Source organism: Podarcis bocagei (genome assembly GCF_964188305.1).
Source record: "Podarcis bocagei genome assembly, chromosome: 12".
Classification (NCBI taxonomy): domain Eukaryota; kingdom Metazoa; phylum Chordata; class Lepidosauria; order Squamata; family Lacertidae; genus Podarcis; species Podarcis bocagei.
The window spans coordinates 62580713-62604813 of record NC_138137.1 but is presented as its reverse complement, the minus strand read 5'-3'; the positions used below and the strand labels follow the sequence as shown (position 1 = coordinate 62604813).

The 24101-nt window shown below is 46.3% G+C and overlaps 1 protein-coding gene and 1 long non-coding RNA gene across 5 annotated transcripts; one reads left to right on the top strand and one right to left on the bottom strand.

Annotated features, from left to right (window-relative positions):
• Positions 1-1076: 1076 nt before the first annotated feature.
• Positions 1077-2081, top strand: LOC308569960. Its single transcript, XR_014000931.1, has 2 exons — positions 1077-1233; positions 1973-2081. It is a non-coding gene; the product is annotated as an uncharacterized lncRNA (long non-coding RNA).
• LOC308569936 (vomeronasal type-2 receptor 26-like) lies at positions 1990-19508 on the bottom strand. Of its 4 annotated transcripts, XM_081164200.1 has the most exons (8): positions 19122-19508; positions 17894-18020; positions 17519-17775; positions 10947-11238; positions 10062-10874; positions 4782-5009; positions 3815-3941; positions 1990-2989 (listed from the first exon to the last, which is right to left on the bottom strand). In XM_081164200.1, exons 3-8 carry the CDS (start codon positions 17614-17616, stop codon positions 2091-2093), a joined length of 2457 nt encoding a protein of 818 aa, XP_081020326.1. In that variant the 5' UTR covers positions 17617-17775; positions 17894-18020; positions 19122-19508; the 3' UTR covers positions 1990-2090. The 4 variants fall into 4 exon arrangements, 3 of the variants coding, with proteins under 3 accessions (XP_081020326.1, XP_081020327.1, XP_081020328.1); XM_081164201.1 differs by lacking the exon at positions 17519-17775; XM_081164202.1 differs by lacking the exons at positions 17519-17775; positions 17894-18020; positions 19122-19508 and adding an exon at positions 13749-14800 and having other exon boundaries at positions 10947-11234.
• Positions 19509-24101: the final 4593 nt, after the last annotated feature.

Here is a 24101-nt window from a genome sequence, read left to right as displayed (position 1 = left end):
GGAGCAGGGAAGCAGCAGGGAAACCCTGAGTGGGAGTGGGAGATCGGGGTCGGCTTCCCAGGAGGAACGGAGTGAGAAGGGTGGAGTTCCCAGTGTGACAGACGGAGCAGAGCAGGAAGGAGACAGGGGAAGGAGATCGGGGCAGGACGTCCTGCAGGAAGGGGCGGAGAGTAGTACAGGGAGTAGTGTAGCTGTCAAAAGGAAGGTCAGGGGTAGTGAACGCGCGCCAAGTTCAAATGTGGAGGCGCGCGGAAATGCAGAGAGCCCGGAGGAGGAGCCTGGCCCCAAAGCACGAAGGAGGGGGGAGCAGGCATCTGAGGGATCCGCGTCAGGGGAAAGCAGGAGGGAAGGAACCCAGGGGGGCAGAAAGACCCTGCGGAAAAGAAAGGACAGGAAGAGGTGGTCTAGCACAAGCCTCTTAAACTGGTGTAGAGGCGGGACCGATTCAGAGGGGACTTCAAATGTCTAGGGTAAGAGACGCGGGGCTGCGCGCCTCGGTTGTGGAACCAATTATGAACTGCAATAAACATCCTTGTATATAAGAAGAGCTTAGCGTTGGTCTTTTGTGAGCTGAGACCTGAGGCAGCCCCTGACAGCATACATGAAGAGATTTTTTATTTCATTTTTTGTATTTCGCTTCCTATAATTCCTAATAGGGAGGCTTCTGTTTTTTTGACGAAGGATATTTTAAACATTTTCTTTAGTTCATTATATATCATTTCCCATTTTTAAAATATTTATACATTGCCACCACATATGATAAAATGTACCTACTACTTCTTTACATTTCCAACATTTCTTATCTTCTGATTTATACATTTGTGATAACTTCACTGGTGTTAAATACCACCTACACATCATTTTCATGTAATTTTATTTTATCAATGTACAGGCTGTAAATTTCAAATTATTTCTCCACTATTTCCCCCAATCTGACACTTGAATATTATGTCCCACATCCAAGCGGGTGGTTCAAGGGGCCACGGTCTTGCAGGTAGGTGCCATCCTGGAAAGTAACCTGCCTGCAAGGCACAACCATGCTGACTATTCTTCCTCTGTTTCTCCATGCACCAAGTCCAGTGGACGGGCTGAAGAACCAGAAGCTCTTTTGACGAACTTCGGATTAACTACATCAAGGAACTAGATCACACCATTGCTTGCAAGAGGAAGAACCCTACTTCCTGCTCCTGGCATTTCTGCCAGCTCACCAAGCTCCTAGAGTCTGTGCAGCCTGTAAGTCAGAGGAGAAGGGAAGAGAAAGAGGTTGGCCACACAAAGGGCAAGATCTTTTGTTAATCTTTTGATCAAAACCCCACAGAATCTGCTGTTGAACTTGCAGGGGGGGGGTCAAGGAGAGGAGAACAGACACCAGCAAACCTGTAAAAATGAGCTCTGGGAGCAAATCTGCGGAAAGTCACTGTGACCTCACAGTCATTTCCTCCAAGAGGCAACTGTGCAGTCAAAGAGATAGATGCTTGTGGCACCCTAAATGGCCTCAGCCTAGGATACCCGAAGGAGCATCTCCACCCCCATCATTCAGCCTGGACACTGAGGTCCCGCTCCGAGGGCCTTCTGGCAGTTCCCGCACTGCGAGAAGTGAGGTTACAAGGAACCAGGCAGAGGGCCTTCTCAGTAGTGGCACCCGCTCTGTGGAAGGCCCTCCCATCAGATGTCAAGGAAATAACAACTTTAAAAGGCATCTGAAGGCAGCCCTGTACGGGGAAGTTTTTAATGTCTGATATTTTATTGTGTTTTCACTCTTCTGCTGGGAGCTGCTCAGAGTGGCTGGGGAATAAATAAAATAATAATAATAATAATTATTATTTTATTTATTTATTTATTTATTTATTTATTTATTTATGAATGAATGAATGACCGGCTATGCTTGGAAGTTGTATTTAAATGTAAGCAACTGCCCTTTCCAATGGGCTTGGGACCATTGCATGACATATACATTCATTTTCATCTGCAGGATTCATGTGAAATGAAGAGGACTATGTGAAGCTACAGTCCCAAGACAACTACATGTGCTTCCTTTCTACTGTGCTGGCCATTGACAACATTGAATGTTTTAAGCCTCAGATGCCATCTTAAGTTCTTGTTGTCAGGTGCTCCTTTGTATTCAGATCAGGCCTCAGCAGAATAACGTAGCACTTGGGGAGGAAGATGCAGCCCAGGAGCCCAGCACTGGAGGCCAACATAGAGAAGATCTGCACGGCCACCATGTACTTCCCCTTGGTGCTCAGGTAGGTGGGCACAAAAGACACCCAAACACTGCAGAAGACCAGCATGCTGAAGGTGATCAGCTTGGCTTCGTTGAAGGAGCCAGGCAGCTTCCTGGCTAGGAAAGCCACCGTGAAGCAGATGGCAGCCAGGAAGCCCAGGTAGCCGAGGGCAACATAAAACATGGCCACAGAGCCTTCGTTACATTGCAAGATGATCTCTTCCGCCTGGGAGTGCATGTCGGGCTCTGGGAATGGGGGAGAAGAGCCCAGCCAGATGGTGCAGATGAGAACTTGCACACCAGAACAGGAGATGACAATGGAGTTGGCCAGACTCTTCCCTAGCCATCTCCTCACCCTGTTCCCTGGCCTTGTGGCCAGGAAGGCCAGCACCACCGTGATGGTCTTGGCCAAGAGAGAAGAAACAGCAACGGAGAAGATGATGCTGAAGGCCGTTTGTCGGAGAAGGCAGGTCGCTCTTCTTGGTTGCCCAATGAAGAGGAAGGAGGACAAACAGGAAAGCAGAAGGGAGGCGAGCAGGATGTAGGAGAGGTCCCGGTTGTTGGCTTTGACTATTGGGGTTTCTTTGTATTTAATGAAGATTCCTAACACAATTCCTGCTGTTGAAGATAAGAAGAGGACAATGGAAGCTAAGGTGATCCCCAGATGTTCTTCATAAGCCAGGAAGGTCACAATCTTGGGGACACATTGATCTCTGTCCTTGTTTGGATGCTGATCTTCTGGGCATTTGGTGCAACGTTCTGCATCTGAAAAAGAGAATAATAGAATCACAGAACTGTAGAGTTGGAAAGGAATCCTCTCATGCACGGATATGGAGTTGTTCCATATGGGCATCAAGAGTGGCTTTTTCAAAGTCTATGCTGATGTGGCATAGGAGATAAGAATGTGTAAATAGGTAAAGAGAGGGGGAAATAGTCTGTTGGTTTTAGAAAAATGTTTGCCCTTTTTATTTTGCCTTTCCTCCAGGGAGATAGTGGGGGTGCACAATCTTATTCTCATTTTAATCACCAAAGCAACATTGTGATTTCGGATTGAGAGGCAATGGCCTCCACATTGGTTTACTGCATTATATGGTTCCTGCGTAATCCTGAAGACACATTTGTTTAACTTATCCTTGTTAATGCAAACAGTTTTCTATTGCTTCCATGCAATTCTCATACTAGTGAGATCAGAATAGTCCATCTATTGCATTGTAATCATTTTCATATACTGTATCATTTATTTTGTATTACACTTTTACTGTGTTAAAAATCTGCCACTTCTCATCATTTGTTAGTTCTACTTAATCACTTTCGAATTTAGAAAATTTCCTTTTTAATGCTGTTTTAGTTCCTTTATCATTGAAAGCTCAGTATAAAATAGCAAAAAGCAATGATTCCCACTTTGAACCCCAGTGATTGCTGACTTGTGGCATTTCTTTCAAATCACTTCCTGGAATGAAGGTGATTAAGAAGAGAATAGAAAGGATGTGCATTCAGCAATGTCTTCAGAATTCCCACAAAAAATGCACCTGAATGAATCTCCGCCCTGAATTTATTCTCCCAAGGAGCCTTTCCCTTAGAGCAACCAACCTGCCTGAGTGGAGAACGCCCCTTCTGCACATGGAACGCAAGCATAGCAGCAAACAGGCTTTCCTTCTTGAACCACCTTGGCATATCCAGGTCGACATCTTTCAGTACACCTGGAACGAGGTGCAGCCTAACCATAGAGAGAAGAAGATGTATTGAGGGGAAAGTGTCCGGAGTATTTGTGCAGATGGAATTCCCTCATAGAATTTGGAAATGACCCACCAAACAGGATCTCTCATCCCACTCACCCCATCCACTCTGGCGGAGAATCGTTTTTGATGCAGAATAGCATGGCAGGGAGACCCCTTGTGTGTGTTTGCTTGCTTGTTTTAACATTTATATCACACTTTTCTATACAAAGGTCTGCTCAAGGCAGGAGACAAAATATACATAAAGCAAATAGCAATCCTAGAATCACAGCATTAAGAAAAGGGCAGCTACAGAACAAACTGGTGAAGATTACTAATTGAAAATACTGACACCTGAATACAGTAATGAAAAACTGACTCTTGGATCATTATTAAAATAAATTTTGAGTCCTGGGAAAGAAGGGGAGAAATGAACCTCTTGTGGGAAGCTCCTACATAACAGAGAAGTTCCCCCTCTGGCGATCATCATCATCATCACTGCTATCATCATCCTCTGACCTTTCCTCCAATGATCGCAAGGTGATTTCTGCAGCTTTCTCCCATTTAATTTAATATCTGAACAGCCCTGCAGGGGTTGCAAGGCAGAGGATGTTCATGGCAAGAGAGCTGGCCCAGGCTGCTGAGGACCCTTCTGAAAGGTTGGGTCCAGTGGCCCATGATTTTCCCATGGCCTGCAGTGAACCCACACTTTCCAGGGGTTCATAACATGAGGAGTCATGTTGAAGCACCATTGGCTGACCACAAAATGACATTTTACAGCAGTTGCTCAAGGAAGAGCCTAAGCAGGCTCTCCTACCCTCTTCGTCTGTTACACCCCCTACCTTGTTAAATTTATTAGGCCACTCAATAGCTTCTGGATTAATGGTGAACTTTATTACACCCGATTCCTCTCTCCTGATGCCCCCAATGTTCACCATCGCACGAGACTCATTGGGAAACATCACCAAATTCTTTATATCAAAGTCAGAAGGCAGCTCCCAATTCTCATCCAAACAAAGTCTGCCCCTGGAAGTATTGAAACACTGAATTTCATTTAAGAAAGGATGAAGCTGGAACGACAGGGAAGGCAGTATTGAGAAACCATGTTGAATATCTTAGTTCTACTGACTTATGAACTGGGGCTAGACTCATCTAGACTAGAAGCCCTATTCAGGCATTTCATTTGATTGATTAAAGCAGGAGTTTTCAACCAGTGTGCCATGGCACCCTGGGGTGTCAGGGGATGATAGTCAGGGGTGCCGTGAGCAACACTGGCCTCCATCCCTCTTTCCTTCCCTCCCTCCTTTGTTGCGCCCTCTTGCATCTCTGCCTCCCAAAGGCTTGCACAGCTGTTTGTTGCAGCGGCTACAAGCTCGTCTACAAGCTCCCCAGATGAATGGTGCCTCTGGGGCTGGCCAGGGGGTGCTGGGTGCCAGGAGCTGAGGTGCCTTGGAGTAAGCAAGCAGGTGGGCGAAGAAGCCCAGCCAGCCAGTCCACCAGCCCTTGCTTTGTGGAAGGGACAAAGGAGTGGGAGGCCAGGCAGGCAGGCAGGCAGGCAGGCACCACACTGGCCTTTCTTGTGCTTGTGGGACCACTAAGGCTGGGGGCATCCTCTTTCCAGGCCCCCATGGGGCCGCATGAGGAGTAATCTTTCTTTGAGGTGGGGGGTGGCTCAGGGATCAGGGACGGCTGTGGAGGCTGCCTGCGGGACTCCCAAGGAGAAGGGACAGAAGAGGAGAGGAGGCTGAGGGAATGAGATTAATACAAATGACAATACTATTTTAAAACTCACAAAGAACGTAGACATCCAAAATGTCTAACAGGCACAATCCTAAAAAACAGTGCTTGGGAATAAGTGCATTGGGAGACTTCCGGGTTAGCGCGATCGACTAATGGCGGATTCCCTCTGAGCTCCGTAGGGAATCGGCTCCGTAGGATCGGGTCTTGCCGCTGCGGCGACGCGGGGACCCTTAAAAATCACAGGCGGGGAAGCCTGTGAACCTGGTGACTCGGCGGGCACCATTTGCGCCCCCCGACCCGTGAAGGAGCCTTTTTAAAGGCTTCGGAACGGGAGACGGGGTGAGTGGTGCGGTGCTGTGAGTCGACTGCTTCTCCTACGGAGTGAAGCCGCATGCCATGGTCGGAGAGCGCTGACTTCTTCTTGTGAACAATTGGACTCTAAAGCAGTAACCCGTGAGTAGTACAGAAATTGGACTTTTAAAGGAAATTTTTTTGTTGAATTAGGCACGATCGGGGAAGGAGTAAACAGGAAGTCAGTTTCCCCGTCTTATAAATAATTTAAAGCAAGGACTAACTAACTAAGGTCAAGAGGATTTTTTTTCCTTCTTATTGAGTAAAAGATATTAATTTCACGATTTGGCAGTTTAAATAATTTTTTCTGGAGGACAAGAGTTAATTTTTGGAGCTGAAGTGTCACCCCCCCGGACCCGGGAGTGATCCGCGAGAAAGCCTGTTGGAGAGATATTGAAGAGCTTGACAGCTGTCAAACTAGCTGTCAAGACGGAAAAAGCGATCTTTGTTTTCTGCCTCTGCTGGACATATTTGCTACAATTTGGTTATATCTTGTTGAAAACAAGGAAGAACCGATACAAACTAACTTGATTTTTGGATTTGAACTGGATGGAATACTAAGTGTCAGGGGTTCAGGAGCAGAGACGCAGAGAAGGGAGGAGACAGAGAGCGAGGGGGAGGAATACGAAGGAAAGATGAGTGGGGATGACGAACCGAGATCGCCGAGCTTATCCAGTGAGTCCGAGGATTCCCAGAAGGGAGCGCCAGCGGTCAGAGCAAGGGGGGAAAGCAGGGGGACACCCCAGGAAGAAGGGTCCAGAGAGGAATCAGAGAGCAGCAGTTGGAGATCGGGACCCACGTACCCAGCCGGGAGCAGTGGGGAGAAAGGGGACCAGATATCGGGTTCCGGAGGCTTTCAGAAGGAGGGAGGGCATGAGTCAGGAGTAGTCACGCCCACCTCGGGGAGCGACGAAACGATCAAGAGGAAGGTTGAGAGTTGGGCGCGCGCGCCAAGTTCAAATGTAGCGGAAGCTGGCGCAGTAAGCAGCCCAGAGAGTGAGCCAGGTCCCAAAGCCCGCCGCAAGGAGGCGGAAGGGTCAGGGGGGTCCGCGTCAGAAGAGAGTAGGAAAGAAGAGACCCCGGGGGGCAGAAGGACCCAGAGACGGAAGGAAAGGCGCAGGAGGTGGAGCAAGGCTAGGGTATTAAGCTGGTGTGCTAGAGGCGGAGACTCAGACGGGTCTTCGCCGGTCTGACCTAGAAGAAGTAGGGCTGCACATTGCAGTTTGGAAATGGAACCTGTAATCCAATAAAGACTCTTTTAACCTGAACGCTGGCTAACGTGGTCCTATGTGAGCTGGGACTGAGTGGCAGCCCTGACACTAAGTAACCAAAATCTCTCTAGAGGGTTTTTTGGGACATTACAAGAATGGCTGAAGGAGGGAAAACTCAAGCTAAATTGGACGGAATTTTCTTTCTCTTGGGAAAGTTACAAGGCCAAATTGATGTTTTGGCTACTAACGTTGCAGCCCTGGATTTAACAGTAAACAAGAGCATTGAATTTGATAAGGACTTGATCCAGGAAGTTCATGCAGCTGGACGAGAGGAGAAAGTTGAGAACTTTGAGAGTGTGGAGAAAGAGACATATGTTGTTTCTGAGGAAAGGGAAGGAGGAGATGTGGTGTTGCAGATGACAAAGGAGAGCCAGAGTCCTGACATGATGGCTACAAAGGAAAATAAGAATTGGATGATGAAAACCTGGTCCAAATCGGAGACTGAAGAATGGAAAGATCTCTATATGTGGAGATCTGAAGATCTAAGGATTATAAATTTGATCAAGGTGAAAGCTGGAGCCTTGGGGACATTTGGATTTGAAAGGAGTAAGAAACAAGATTGGGGCTCCACTTTTAAGTATGGTGGTCTGGCTGGAGGAAGCATCGCTCCCATTGGATTAGAGCATCTCCGAGATCTGGTGTTTATTATTAAGGACTATCAAAAAATTCGGCAGAGAGGAACTGAGAGACAATTAAGGGCCTCGGATGTGAGATCTCCAGGCTGATAGCAGACTAAGACTGATGGACATTTGTTGGGGATTGAAACCGGGAAAGGGGACGGGGTGGGGTTTGGGGATCCAAAGGGTGTATAAATATAATCTGTCTTTTTCTTTTATTCAGTTTTGATATCAGTATGAAAAGTGGGGAATTCGTGGAAAGGAATTTGGGTCGACTTTAGAAAAAAGGATTTAAGAATGAGTACTGAGGTATAAATTTTGAGGTTTATAAGGTAAAATTGGTTTTTTAAAATGAATTAAATATAAAAAGGTTAAAAACTGGGGATAAGAACTTGTTGAATATACAATTCGAATGGGAATATAAGAAGGGGAGGTGTGGGGAAGTCAGGGAAAGATGTTATAGAAAATAAGGTTTGCAAATTGTTTGTGTTTTTAATTGTCTTTTTTCTTTTTTCTTTTGGCTTTTTAAAATGGAAAATTCCTAATAAATATTTATTTTTTTAAAAAAGGGAATAAGTGCATTAGAACGAGCTGAGAGAGCAGCATTTCCATAGGAGTCCCTTTTATCTCAAGTGAAGATTATTGCACATTATGAGGGTAACTGCAGAGAAGTCCTGCACAGACCCTGCCCTTGTCATCTGTGTTGTGCCTCCTTCGCGAGAGGTTCAGAGGGTGGCAACAGGAGAGCGGCACTTTTCTGTGGAAGGGAGGCTTGCCTTCATGACATATTTTTAAGTGCTGACAAAAGCATCCAGACTGTTGGTGGATTAAACAATCCATGGCCTTTTAAATGAGTTTGTGAGAGGAGGGTTATTGGTTTGCTTTTCTTCGTTTATTGTTACAGGGGGTTTTTCTCATTCGATATTTTTATGCTATGATCTGCCCTGTGATCTTTGGACAAAGGACAGTTAACAACAACAATAACAGCAGCAGCAGCAACAACAACAACAGCTAGAAGAGTGCCACAAGGCATGCACTCCTCCCAATCCCTGCAGAGCAGTAGTGAGATTCCAAGGTGTTTCCAGGTGCCCCCCCAGGGTCAGGGTTCCTTTGAGAACCAAGACAAGTAGAGACTGCCATAGCTTTAAGTTGAGACGGAGGGAGTCCAGTTCTTACAGCATGGTCATCTCAGTGGCAAAGAGCCCCACACAGTGGCCTTGCACTGCAGAGAGAGCCCTCCTGAACCCGCCCCTGGCCTTTGCAGAAACTTCTCCCCTTTCTCCCACTTCCACAACCCCTAGAATTCCAAAGCACAGATTTCTTTTGTGGCATCAGACTCAGTATACCCTGATAGCCTCCCCTGCTGAGCCCTGTGGCCAGAGCGACTCTTTATTTCTCTCAGTGTCTACATTACCTTCCTTTTGTCTGGTTAGTGACTTGGGCAGGAGTAGCGGGGGGGGGGCAGAGAAAGTGGGGACCTTCAGTTCTTGCAACTGCCTCAATCTGGCCAGACCTTCAGAGAAGTGTTACTGGGACAATGAGGGCAGAGCTGCTTCTGTTTCACTTTGAATAAAGAGTTAAGTTTACTGGCTTCTGGTGATTTCATGTTTAATTGCTGACTTACTGATCCAAGCCTTGACACAAAATTAGTATATAAAAGCATGGAATGGAGACTCTCCAAGTGTCTCTATTTTCTCAGGGACGTCCCTGATTTAGAGAAGCCATCCCGGTTTCTGATTTGATCCCCGAATGTCCCACTTTTCCTTAGGCTGTCCCTATTTTCGTGGGAGAAATGTTAGGAGGGTATGGAGTTATCCAACCCCTGAGCCATCTGAAGACAATCCTGTATAGGAAAGTGTTTTTGTTTTTTAATGTTTAATGGTTTATTATGTTTTTATATGTGTAGGAAGCTGCCCAGAGTGGCTGGGGCAACCCAGTAAGAGGTGTGGGATATAAATAGTAAAATTCTTATTATGGAATGGGACGTCCCTATTTTCATCAGAGAAATGTTGGAGGGTAGGACATGTACAGGTTTTTATATGCACTGGAATCCCAAAAGAGGGGTGTTGTTTTTTGCCTGACCTCTAAATTGTATTGTAGTTAGGACGGAGGATTGCAATTTGCAAAACGGGGAAGAAAATACCTGCCATGGTTGTAGCCTTTGATGTTCCCCCTTCTTTCCTTCCCCCACCATCAGCAGCCACTTTGATCTAGATGAAAATGCAGCACTGACGGCCTGAGCCACAGCCTGAGCCGTGATATAAGTGCTGTAGCTGTCTTGAGACAGGGCTCTCTCCTGCTCCTCTTGCGGCAGAGTCTCCAGGTTCTCCTCCTCTCTGCATCTTGTCTGGCCTTTCACAGACAACACATGCTTTGAATATGAACATTGAAACATTTTCCCCAGAAAATGCTGAAGAAGATTGGAAAGTACTGCATAGTAATCACGTTTTGTGCTCTTTATTCTGGTCTTCATTACAAAGGAGAGAGACCCATGAATGTACTGGAAGTACATAGGGGGAATAGACAAGCTAACACTGATTTCCTGAAAAGATGTTGTGATCCAGACTTTCGCCCCTATTTCCTTTTCATACATTTCGTGTATCGACACAATTTTTAAGAGTCCCACTGTGTCAGATACATAGCAAACAAATACACTGACTTGTCTCCAGATGAAAAAAGGTTCACCTGGGCTGATCCTAAGTGCTAGATCATTTTCTTTTATTATTTTTGATAAGGCAATGCAAATCCCTTTGCTGATCAGCAGAGGTGTCAAGGCGCTCACAAACATTTCTCCACTGTTATTGTCCGGAGCCAAGAGGCCAATCCACGTCCATCCAAAATGCAGGAGCAACTCGACAATTCCTTGCTGCTGAGTTTGCTCTTTGGGGAGCATCCGGTAGACAAAAGGGAACTGAGTTTTATCTTCAAGACCCTGGGCAGTGAAGCCATAACTGATCTAGTGAGGAAATGAAAAGATTACTGTATGCCTTTCAAATTCTCTGACCTTCCATGCCCTACCCCTTCATACCTGTGGGATTTTGTAGATGCTTGACATGGCTGAAATCTCTTTGGAGATGGCAGAATTTCCCCTTTCAAGAACAACTAGCAGGTCATTTGGATCGCCACAGTGATAATTGGGAATATTGCTTCCCCTGCCTGTAAGCAGCTCTAGCATGGCATCTGAAGTCATCCTGGCATCTGCGTAGTTCTCATAGAGGCTGTAGCCCAGGGTGATGTTGGGGAAGAGCCTGAGATCCCGGTTGATCTCCTGGATGGTGAGCAAGAAGGACGATATGCGCCAGTAGAACCAAGGTGACTCTCTACAATAAAGGAATAAAGAAATATAAAGAAAGGAATAAAGGAATAAAGAAATATAAATTCACAGCTGAATGAAAACAAACATTATCTGACCAACAGAGATTAGTATTTATTTAATTATCTTATTGCATTTATATCCAATATTTTTTCCTGCCCATTATACAATAAAGATTGGGCAATTCATGCTCCATTACAGGAGAACAGAAGCAGAGTCTCCATGTAATAAAACTGATTAAAAAATGAAGTTTGTGAAATACTGTGAAGCCGCAAAGGTTGCTTTTGCTTCAGTGGTCTTGGCTGCTTCCCGGAGGAGCTGAGTAAATTCCTCAGTTGTTCTTCAGAAGAAAAAATGGGGGTCAAGGAGGAGGAGGGTTTTGCCAAAAATCACCACAATGTTAGAAAACAGTTGGTTAGAAACAATTTGTGTCCTAGAGAGGAATCAGAAAACGCCTCTTTAATTACAGATGAAGCCTGTGGTGTTGAAAATGTGTGTGTGAAAAAAATGAATATTTCTTGTTCCCATTTTAGAGATCTGACTCCACTAACAATTAAGTCATATTACCTGCATTATTTCATTTGTTTAATTCAAAGCATATTTTTTGTCTGCTTTTCAGCATGAAATGTCACACAGAGGGTTTTAAAATGTTTTAAACCGTTACATTCCTAAAAGACAACTCTGATTAAATAGTTTATAAATTGTCCAAATAGAATAATAATAAATAAAATCATTGAAGCTTGGTGACTGCCTGAGTTTTGTGCCACCCGCAGGTGGGATAATTCAGTGCATTCTTTTGATTCCAGACCAGATTCATTTACATTATTGTTTTACCACCTTCAAAATGCAACACAGCAGCATGAGTAGAGTATTTTACTAGGGAAGACCCAGGGAACAAGGAAATAGGAGAGGTTTTGAGGAGACTCTTTTCCCAGCTTCCAAATCCCATGAAGCCCAGCCAGTAGGCTACTGGTCAGGGATGGTGGGGGTTCTGGTCCAGTGATATCAGGAGGTCCCCCGCCCCCCAACTCTGAAATAAAGGCTATTTCCTTGATAAATAGGAACCACGGCAGAAGTACTGGTAAGCGTGACATCCCTCTGTACAGGATGACATACTTCTCAGTGCTGGTGAAGGGTGTCTTGGAAAAGACATATGCATGTTGATTAACAAAATGTTTTGAAGATACAATGCCACTAATGAGAAAGTCGCCAGCCCGGTAATAGCTGCAAGCATCACTCTGATCCCTGACCAGATTCAAGGGGCATTTTGCCTTCTGGTTCCTGCAGACTACATGGTGCAGCATTAGCAGCATTAGCAGCAGCAGAAGCAGCAGGGATCTCATTCTGGCTTTGCATCTTACACATATAGTCCTCTTTCCCCAGCCTTTCGCTTGCACTAAATCATGGCTCAGTCTGTCTCCGACACAGGAAATATCCTCTTCAGCAATGTTTTCTTTCACTGTCACGGTGTCATTAATATCATGTTGTTGTTGTTTCTGATGCTTATGCAATCTCCAGAAATATCTCTGGAGCTTTTAAAAGAAGAAATCACTATGATTTTGATAATTACAAGTGGAAGAAGTTTCACCACAATAACTTTCTGGAGTTTTGAATGGCTGAAGACGCAGGTGCAGAGCTGGAGAAAAACATGTTTCTCATATATGTGGCATAACTCAATGTGTGTGTGTGTGTGTGTGTGTGTGTGTGTGTGTGTGTGTGTGTTATGGGGGGGGGGGGAGTTTGGCCTGAACTTTTCTCACACAGACCTAATGAGAGCCCTGCAGCTGGATCAGACCAAAGACCCAACTAGTCTAACAGCCTGTACCTCATAGCAGCAAAACAGACGGTTAGGGCAGGAGGGTCCCAATGGGGCTGATCCCGCTCTTTCAAGAGACTGGGAGGGCTTAAATCTTTAACATGCTGCTAGCCATGATGCCTATGCTCTGCCTCCACAGGGGGAAATGCGTGTGTGTGTGTGTTATGGGGGGGGGGAGTTTGGCCTGAACTTTTCTCACACAGACCTAATGCTGCTGTGCTTCGGTCCAGCCAGGGCTTTCAGCTGAGGCATTTGGTTGGTCCCTGTGAGACCAGGATGTGGGTTAATGATGAGTCATTGGTCTAATCCAACAGCCAGGCTCTTCCTATATTCTCACTCTTTTATTTCATAATTGTTTTGGTGCCATGGACACCTTTCAGGGGATAGAAATGTCAATACCAAAAATAATACAGAATCATCATCATCATCATCATCATCATGTGTGTTTCTTATACCCTACCCAACCACTCTGGGTGGCTTCCAGCAAAAATACAGGGAACTGTCGAGATTCAAGCCTTTATCAGGAGAAACTGGCAACTCTCCCAGGCACCCGGCTTGGTGTCCTGTTGACCTCCCTGTCTGCTTTCCCGGCAGGATCCAAGCAGAGGTCGCGATAGGCGATCCTTCTCAGCGTGAGAAGAACACCCCCCCTCTTTGTTGCCCCCCCAGCAGGGGAAAGAGATAGACAGAAACGTATTTACATGCCTTTATTTCTGTCTTTGCAGCGTTACAAAAAAACATGACTGCTCTCTTCAAACTCCAGCAGTCGAGAGAGCAAACACTTCCTGTACAGCTCATATTACACTCTGAGCTAATTCCGGTGCCCTCTGTTTCCCACGGACAGTCCCAACATCATGTGATGTTTTCAAGCAAGCAGCTCGCAGCAGCATTGTTTCTATATCGTAACAGGAACAACAACAACAACATGAAATGGGTCAGTGCATCTGGCTGTTAACCAGAAATTTGTTACTTCAACCCTACCCAGGGATGGCTGTGGGAAGGTTTCCTGCATTGTAGGGGGTAAGACTGGATGCCCCTTGGTGTCCCATCCAGCTTTACAATACTATGACTGTTCACACATTAAAAACTTCCTAGGATACGGCTGCCTTCAGATGAAAATTTATATAGTTCCACAAACCTTCTGCCTGGTTCCCTGTAATCTCACTGTGAGGGAAGCACCAGAAGGCTCTCAGAGCTGGGCCTCAGTGTATGGGCTGACCAAGGGGTGGGGACACTCCTTCAGGTACACAGGGCTGAAGCTGTGAGGGACTTTAAATATCAAGCCCGACACTTTGAATTGTCCTGGGAAATGTACTGGGAGTCATTGTAGATCTTTTAGCCCAAATGTGAGAAAACCAGAACATGTAATACTCTGATGAGACAGTGGCCAGGAAGGTAGAGTTTCAGCTGGCATACCAGATGGAGTTGGTAGACAGTCACCCTGGACGCCGAGTTGACCTGCGCCTCCATGGACAGCTGTAAATCCAAAATGACCCCCACCCTGTGTGCCTGGTCTTTTAGGGGCACAGTTTCCCCACACCTGCTTGTCCCCTGTCTCCCAGAAACAGTACTTCTGTCTTGTCGGGATTCAGTTTCAATCCATCAACCAGCCCCACCCTCCAACTGCTTCCAGACATTCACACAGGACCTTCACTGCCATTACTGGTTCCAATTTAAACAAGAGGTAGAGCTGAGTATCATCTGAATATTGATGAACACTCAGCCCCAACCGCTGCTGAGGTCTCCCAGTGGTTTCATATAGATAAGAAGGAGGGCATCTCACATCTTATTTGGTGGGTGGGGAGAGGTATGTCCATCTTGGCCCCTTCTTCGGGTGACTCCTACATTTCTGTGTTGAAGAAGGAACAAATTTCTGCCATTTTTAGCTGGGGGGGGGGTCAAGGGAGGGACCACCCTTTCCTTTATGGAGCACAATGTGGCTGTGCAGCTATGCAGCTTGGACTGTTAGAATTTTGGGGGCTTGGGTCATCCCAGACTTCTTTTCATGGAGAACTTACTGGGGGCTTCTGGGGGTGGTTTTATCCTCTTTTGGATGAAAGGATCTTCTTTCTGCTTCCATGGAGGGAGGTGTTTTGGGGAGAATTTATGGGCTGTATCCCTTGAAATATGCCCCCTTTCTTCCTTTCTAGGCTTCTACTTTCACTCCATTTGCAGTCTGTTCCTTACAGGGTAGGAACCAAGCTAAGGACTGCAAATTCATTATTCTCCTATACATCCCAGCCGTGTGTTCCATATCCCTCTAAAGGAAAGCAGTGACATGGTGGCTTCAAAGCAGCTTAAAGTTTATTTCCACCACTATCTGAAAGGCTTCTTCAACAGAGGGCAACTCTCTGGGGTAGATTGCAGGGGAGAAATATTGTTCTGAGGCTGTCCTTTCCCCTTCAGTGTGTTTTGGAGAACACTTCTTGTCTTTTTCCAGGAACCCTTAGTGAGTACTCTTTGGGTTTGGTCAGTCAACCAGCTACGAATCCACCTAAAAGTTACCACATTCAACCCACATTTTACCATCTTCCTTGCAAGAATATCAGTGGGGACTTTGTCAAAAACCTTACTGAAATCAGTATACACTATGTCCGCAGCATCCCCCTGATCCACCAAGCTTTTTTTTAAAAAAAGAAAGAAATGAGATTCTTCTGGCATGACCTGTTTTTGAGAAACCCCTCCTGGGTCTTAGTAATCATAGCATCCTTTTCCAAGTGCTCACAGACCAACTGTTGAATTATCTGTTCTAGGACCTTTCCTGGTATTGATGTTAAGTTCACTGGTTGGTAGTTGCTGAGTCTTCTCTCCCCCTCCTTTTTTTTTTTTTTTTTTTTTGAAGATGGGAACACTTGCTCACTTTCAGTCTGTTCTCCAAGAATTCCCAAAGATTATAGCCAGAGGCTCTGAGGTTACACCCACAAACTCCTTTAGTACCCTTGGATGCAGCTCATCAGGTCCTGGAGATTTGAATTCATTTAAAGTATCTAGGTGTTCCCTTACCACCCCTTTTCCTATCTCGGGTTGCAGCTCCCTCCTTGCATCACTTATTGTGTCATTACCAGGTAGGGCATCACTTTCCTTTTGGGCAAAGACAGAGGCAAAGTAGGTGTTTGTCACCCAATAGCATTTCTCTGTCTTTTCCCGCAGAAGACCTACCACTTGCTTGTTCTTTGTCTTACTTCGGACATGGACAAAAAACATTTTAAAAAATATTTTTAACCTCTCTTGTAAGCCTGAGCTCATTCTGAGCTTTAGCCAGCCTGACCTTCACTCTGCAAACTTTGGCTACTCATGTATACTCCTCCTTTGCGATTCCCCCTTTCTTCCATTTCTTATGCATGCCCTTCCTTAACTCTCAGCTCTTCTGTAAGTTCCTTATGCAACCCCACTGGTTTCTGTAGATGAGTCCCACTTTTCTTTTTTGTTGGAATTGTCTGCATGTGGGTGTATGTAAGTCAGTTCAAAATAGGGCATTGGCCTAATGTGTGTCTAGTACAACTATACTCAGAAGGATACATTTGAGCAAGGACTTATTTTTATTAAAGCACTAATATTTTAAAATATCATGATATGGACTTCCAGTGAATTTTCTAAGTGAGCATAACATGGAGATGAACTTACATTTTCTCGCTTTTTCTGGCCATTATTTGCTCTCTGTTGCTCAGATCAGGCCTCAACAAAAGTATGTAACATTTGGGGGGAAAGATGCAACCCAGTAAGCCAGCGCTAGAGCATAAGATGGAGAAGATCTCCACAGCCACCAAGTATTTCCCTTTGGTGCTCATGTAGGTTGGAACAAAGGACAACCAAACACTGCAAAACACCAACATGCTGAAAGTGATAAATCTGGCTTCATTGAAACTGTCAAGTAATTTCCTGGCCAGAAAAGCCACAATGAAGCTGATTATGGTCAGGGAACCCATATAGCCCAAGACACAGTAAAACATGGTAGATGCACCCTCATTGCATTCCAATATGATCTTCCCATTCAAGGATTGCATGTCCCTGTCTGGGAATGGAGGGGAAGTACTTAACCACAGAGCACAAATGGCAGCTTGAATGAAGGTGGAGGAGAGGACAATTGAAATGGTCAGTCTTTTCCCCACCCATTTCCTCATCCCAGATCCTGGCTTGGTGGCCATGAATGCCAGAACCACGGTGATGGTTTTTGCCAATACGCAGCAAAGAGCCACAGAGAAGACAATGCCAAAGACCATTTGGCATAGAAGGCAGATCCCTTTTCCTGGCTGCCCAATGAAGAGCAAAGCACAGAGGAAGCAAAGAAGAAGGGAGATGAGGAGAGTGTAAGTGAGGGTCCGGTTGTTGGCCTTGACGATGGGCATGTTCCTGTGTTTCACAAAACTTCCCAGCACTAAAATTGTGATGAAAGAGAAAGAAATGGCCAAGATAGCCAAGATAATCCCTAAATTTTCTTTGTAAGAGAGGTAGCTTAGAACTTTGGGAATACATTGACTGTGGTCCTTGCTGGGATACTGGTCTTCTGGACAATTGATACAAGCTTCCATATCTGAGGGGAGGAATGAAAAGCTGGTTATTTCTAGACATTTATCAATTATTACCTGAACAGTACAGTCAGATTCATTTTCTACCTTCCTGAAATTCTTTTAACTACTTCAAGAAAAGCATTCCCAGTAGTGAGAATGAGTCTTTCTGTGTTCACGTGTTCATGTTTGAGTTCATGCTTTGTAATAGCTAAATGTTTCTCTGTGTGATGGTAAGGCACAATGGACAGCAATTCAGTGTAAGATATACTCTTCAAATAAATAATTACTATGCTACATTATCGAAAATTATTAGTATCTATGTACATATAGCTTCCTACCCTCCTGGTTGGAGATCGTCCCTTCTGGACACTGAACACAATCATAGCAGCAGAATTTCTCTCCCTCCTTCTTTTTCTTGCTGTAGCCAGGATAGCAGCAGTCATTTCACAGAGAAACAGGCAGCACCTGTGCAGAAACAGGGAGATGAGGAATAAGAGAGATGCCTTCTTCTGTATCACGTGAAAGGGAGACTAAAGAAGCAGCCAAGGGCTGAGCTCTGCCACTCCACCTCTGCCTCCACCTGGGAGCAAGGATGCCTTCTTGGCTGCCTTCACTGCCACTCGGTGGGCTTGAGGATGAGCCTCACCAGGGTTGAAACTGCATTCAGTAGACATTAGATAGACTAGCTTGCTTCAGAACAAATATATTATTTTACATATCATGTATCACATTTTTTTCAGTTGATTCTCTGCTATTTTATGCTTGATACTGAATTATTTTTAATCCCGTGCATGAAGTTTACCTAATTTTCTCTTAGTTTTTAATGTCATATATTATTCAACCAGAAGGGCTTTGGGACGGGAAAACAAATGGAGGCAGTGGCTAATTTTTCTCTGATGGAACCAACTTTCTTTTTTCCAAATATGATTGGAAAACTGTAACAACATTCAAAATTGTTAGAGTTATGCCCTCTTGAAACCTAACCACATTTTTTTAAAAAATGGGAGGTTGAAAAGAGCACTTCTTGAGTCTCTCTCATTCACTTAGAACTGAGCTGGCTTCACCAATGGAGCAACAGGAACCAGGTGGCCCCAAGAGGGGCAGGGTTAAATGAAGAGTAAGCAAGGATCAGATCTGAATCAGCTTCCACAAATTTGTTTCATTGGTTTGGTGAAACTGACCATTAAAAATGCATTATTGTCATCATGTCCAGAATTTGGAAATACCTTACAAGATGTTTGCACTAAGCCCCCAGCAACCCGTGAGGCTGGAGGAGGAGAGAGAATCCTCCCCCAAGAGTCGCTTGAGGCCAGAGGTTCGTCCCCAGCTCAGAGAACAGCAAGCGGTCCTTTTCATTTCATATATGGAAGTGTTTGCAGTTATGGCTCACCTGTTTAGCTGCCAAAACAATTTATATTCTTTAACTTAGAAGGGAAGGAGCTGCTATATATATAAAATGCTAACTAGAATAATTCAGAAGCTGAACAGCATGTCAAATGATAAAGTGATTTTAAAAATGGGGTTTTCCCCCTTTTATATACACAAGTATTTGTAGCTGTGTCGCACCTGATTAAATCTTGGATGCCAAACAATCAGGTCATCATGAGTGGTTAATTCTTTGCCCAGAGGAGCCTGAGGTTCCAGTCCTCCAACTTTGACTTGAACCACAGAGCCGTTGGGGAACATCACCCAGTTTGTAACATCAAATCCAGTAACTTGTTCACCATTTTCATCAAAGCGCACAGTGTCCAGCCCTATTATTGATTACCATACTCTTTAGAAACTGATGCACCTAGATTGAACGGAAATATGAACAAGGGGATCAAGATATTGCAATGATTTAAGTGAGGTTCACAAATGCCTCTCATACTCATTTTTTATTTTAAAAACATGGTGACTTGATATGCCTTGATATCATTTTGGTTCCTTTAGTCGAAAACGGAACATAAAAGAAAGCCCCACACATTTGTTTATTTTAAATGGAATTGGATTCTGCAAAACTAAAGTGACTTTGGAACAAAATTTAGCATGGTTTTTTAAAAAAAGTTTTGAGTTGTAATTACCTATTATAAACAACAAACAAACAAACAAACAACAACCTTTGTTGTTTATAATAGTTTTAGAAGTATTAGCACAAATAATAAGTTGTAATCAAGATATTAAAGGTGTAAGAGTGGAACAGAGACAATATAAATTAAAAGCATTTGCAGACGACGTGGTGATATCTGTAGATGAACCAATAGAGTCAACCCCCAAAGTATTACCAGAGATAACAACATTTGGTAAGGTAGCAGGTCTTAAGATAAATATAATAAATCTTAATAAAGAAAAAAACAATTTTTGGTTAAAAATATGAAGGAGGAGAGTAAAAACAAATTACAAGATGTATCTGGTTTAAAAATTGAAAGAAAGGTTAAATATTTAGGTATATGGGTAACAGCAAATAATAGGAAATTTATATAAAGACAATTATCTAAAAACGTGGGAAGATATTAAAAGAAATTTGCAAATTTGGGACAGAATGAATCTTTCATTATTAGGTAAAATGTTGACAATAAAGATGAATGTGTTGCCAAGAATGTTATTTCTGTTTCAAATTATTCCGGAGATTGGCAGGACAGATTGCTTCAATGCATGGCTGTCAGAGCTGCTAGCTCACAGAGGATCACGCTAGCCAGCGATCATTAAATAAAAGTCTTTATTGAGTTACAGTTTCCATTCTCAAGCTGCTGCGTGCAACTCTACGTCTAGTGGTTAGATCGGCGAAGCTCCGTCTGAGTCTCTGCCCCTTGTGCACCAACTTAATATCCTAGCCCTGCTCCACCTTTTCCGCCTGACTGTTCTCCTCTGGGTCCCTCTGCCCCCGGGGTCTCTTCCTTCCGGGATTCTTCTGACGCCGACCCCCCGGAACCTCCTGTCTCCTTGCGCCGGGCTTTAGGACCTGGCTCCCTTTCCTGGCTGCCTACTGCGTCACTTTCCTGTGCATTTGAACTTGGCGCGCGCGCCCAACCTTCCACTTTCCGTCTGACCGTTTCTTCGCTCCCCGATGGAGGTGTGGCCACTCCTGACTCGTGCCCTCCCCCCTGTTGTGAGCTGCCAGCGCTTGATCCCTGGCGCCCTTCCTCTTCCCTGCTCTCTGGCGGTGACGCTGGTCCCGATTTCCAACTGCTCCCCTCGGAGTCCCCTCTGGCTCTATCTTCCTGGGGTGTCCCCCTAGGCTCCCCCCTTGCCCTGGCCACTGGTGCTCCTTTCTGTGAATCTTCTGATTCACTGGAAAGACTCGGAGATCTCGGGTCGTCGTCATCACTCATCTTTTCTTCTGTCTCCTCCCCCTCGCTCTCTGTTTCCTCCCTTGCCCTTGCCTCTGCTCCTGAACCCCTGACAATGGCAAAAAGATATTTCTAAATATATTTGGCAAGAGAAAAACCCAAGAATAAAATATAAAATATTGATAGATGCAAAAGAAAGAGGAGGTGTCCCCCTACCAGATATGAGATTATATTATGAGGCAACCTGTCTTTGTTGGTTGAAGGAAAGGATGAGGTTAGAGAATTCACATATTTTACACTTAGAAGGTCATGATAATATTTTTTGGCTGGCATGCTTATTTATGATACAAAAAGGTGAAAGTTCATGAAACCAGAAGCTTTTCTTTTGGGAATTATAGGACAGAACTACCTAAATTGTATAGAAATTTATTTATGTATGTTACTACAGCTGCCAGAATGCTACCCGCCCCAAAATTCAAAGAAGCAGAAGTCCCAGCAAAGGAAGAATGGATACAAAAACTTATGGACTATGCAGATACAGTGGTGCCTCGCAAGACGAAATTAATTCGTTCCGCAAGTCTCTTCGTCTTGCGAGCTTTTCGTCTTGCGATGCACGGTTTCCCATAGGAATGCATTGAAAATCAATTAATGCGTTCCTAGGGAAACCGCCTTCAGACCAGGTCCGGGGACAGTCTGTCCCTGGACCTCTTCTGAAGGCTGGGGGGGGGGACAAGGGCTTTTCTTCCCACCCCCAGCATTTTAAAAAACCCCGGGACAGCGGAGGACTTCTCCCCTGTCCGGGCGATCTTAAAATGCTGGCGGGCGGCATTTTAAAATCGCCCCGGGACAGCGGAGGACTTCTCCGCTGTCCGGGGCGATTTAAAAGCCCCTGGGAAGGCAGGCAGGGGGGACAAAGACTTTCGCCCCCTGCCCGCCTTCAGAAGGTGTTCCCACCCCCCCGCCCGGCTTCGCAGCAGCGCTACGAAGCCCGGCAGCTGGGGCAGGTGCTCCCGCCCCCCTCCCCACTTCGGAACAGCGTTCCGAAGTGGGGCGGCTGGGGCAGCTGTTCCCGCCCCCCCTCCCCACTTCGGAACAGCGTTCCGAAGTGGGGCGGCTGGGGCAGGTGCTCCCGCCCCCCTCCCCACTTCGGAACAGCGTTCCGAAGTGGGGCGGCTGGGGCAGCTGTTCCCGCCCCCTCCCCACTTCGGAACAGCGTTCCGAAGTGGGGCGGATGGGGCAGCTGTTCCCGCCCCCCCTCCCCACTTCGGAACAGCGTTCCGAAGTGGGGCGGATGGGGCAGCTGTTCCCGCCCCCCCTCCCCACTTCGGAACAGCGTTCCGAAGTGGGGCGGATGGGGCAGCTGTTCCCGCCCCCCTCCCCACTTCGGAACAGCGTTCCGAAGTGGGGCGGATGGGGCAGCTGCTCCCGCCCCCCTCCCCACTTCGGAACAGCGTTCCGAAGTGGGGCGGATGGGGCAGCTGCTCCCGCCCCCCCTCCCCACTTCGGAACAGCGTTCCGAAGTGGGGCGGATGGGGCAGCTGCTCCCGCCCCCCCTCCCCACTTCGGAACAGCGTTCCGAAGCGGGGCGGCTGGGGCAGATGTTCCCGCCCCCCGCTTCGGAACAGCGTTTTAAAATGCTGGGGGTCGGCAGCGAACGCTCCCGACCCCCAGCATTTTAAGATCTCCCCGGGACACGGGGAGATTTTAAAATGCTGGGGGTCGGCAGCGCTTCGCTCCCGACCCCCAGCATTTTAAGATCTCCCCGGACACGGGGAGATTTTAAAATGCTGGGGGTCGGCAGCCAACGCTTCGCTCCCGCCCGCCAGCATTTTAAAATCTCCCCGGGACAGAGACTTCTCTGCTGTCCCTTGGAGATTTTAAAATGCTGGGGGTCGGCAGCGAACGCTTCGCTCCCGCCCGCCAGCATTTTAAGATCGCCCGGGGCAGGCGGGGGGAAGGCAGGCGGGGGGGAGCAAAGACTTTTGCCCCCCGCCAGCCTTCAGAAGAGGTCCTCTTCTGAAGGCCGGCTGTGGGCGAAAGTCTTTGCTCCCGACCGCCAGCATTTCCCTATGGGCTTTCGTCTTGCAAAGCAAGCCCATAGGGAAATTCGTCTTGCGAAGCGCCTCCAAAACAGAAAACCCTTTCGTCTTGCGGGTTTTCCGTCTTGCGAGGCATTCGTCTTGCGGGGTACCACTGTATAGTGAAACTTACCAGAAGAAGAATAAATCAAGCTAACTTCTTATAAAAGAATGGAAATGGTTTATTGAATATTTACAGATAAATTGCAAACAGATAAAACATTGGCAGGATTATTGTAATAACCTGCAGTTTCATAAGAGTATATGTCAGAGCTGCCCGAGGTCCCCGCTCACAAAGGACCAACGCCAGTTTGTTGTTATATACAAAAGTCTTTATTGAAGTTTAGTTTCGCTTTCACCTCCGCAGCGTGCAGCTCTATGTCTGAAACTCTAGACCGCTGAACCTCCGTCTGAATCTCCTCCCCCCAGACACCAGTTTAAGACTCTAGCCTTGCTCCACCTCTTCCTTTGCTCTTTCCTCCTCTGGCTCCGCATGTCAGCTGGGGTCTTGCCCTTCCTAGACTCTTCTGACGCTGAGTCCCCTGAATCTTCCCCCTGCCTCCGGCGGGCTTCAGGACCTGGTTCCCAATCCGGGTTTTCTGCTGTCCCACGCGCCTGTACATTTGAACTTGGCGCGCGCCCAGCCGGCAACCTTCCTCCTGACCGTTACACTGCTCCTGTCACTGCTTCCCCCTTCGGGGAGGCTAGCTGGACCTGACCTCCCCTCCGTTCCCCCACTCTCCGACAGAGGCGTGGTCAGCCCTGACTCATCTTCTCTCCCTGCTGGATGAGACGCTGGCCCTGACACCTGGGACTCTTCCCCCCCACTACGCTCTGGTGGGGAAGCCGGTCCTGATCTCCAGCTGCTGCTTTGGGAGTCCCCGCTGGCCCCTTGTTTCTGGTGCGTCCCCCCTGGGACCCCCCTTGCCCTGACCATAGGCGCCTCCTTCTGGGAATCTTCCAATCCGCTGGAGAAGCTCATGGAATCTCTCGGGTCACTGCCATACTCCCCTACGCTGCCCTCAGATTCTTCCCCTTCGCTCTCCATTTCCTTCCTCCCCTGTGCCTCTGTTCCTGAGCCCCTGACACTAGGTTTCAGGAAGAGTCTTGCTGACAGTTGCCTGTACCTTAAAGGGTCAGGAGAGTCACAGGAAATGGTGTTAATCTTCGTTGATGACATCATTTACACCACAAGGGCA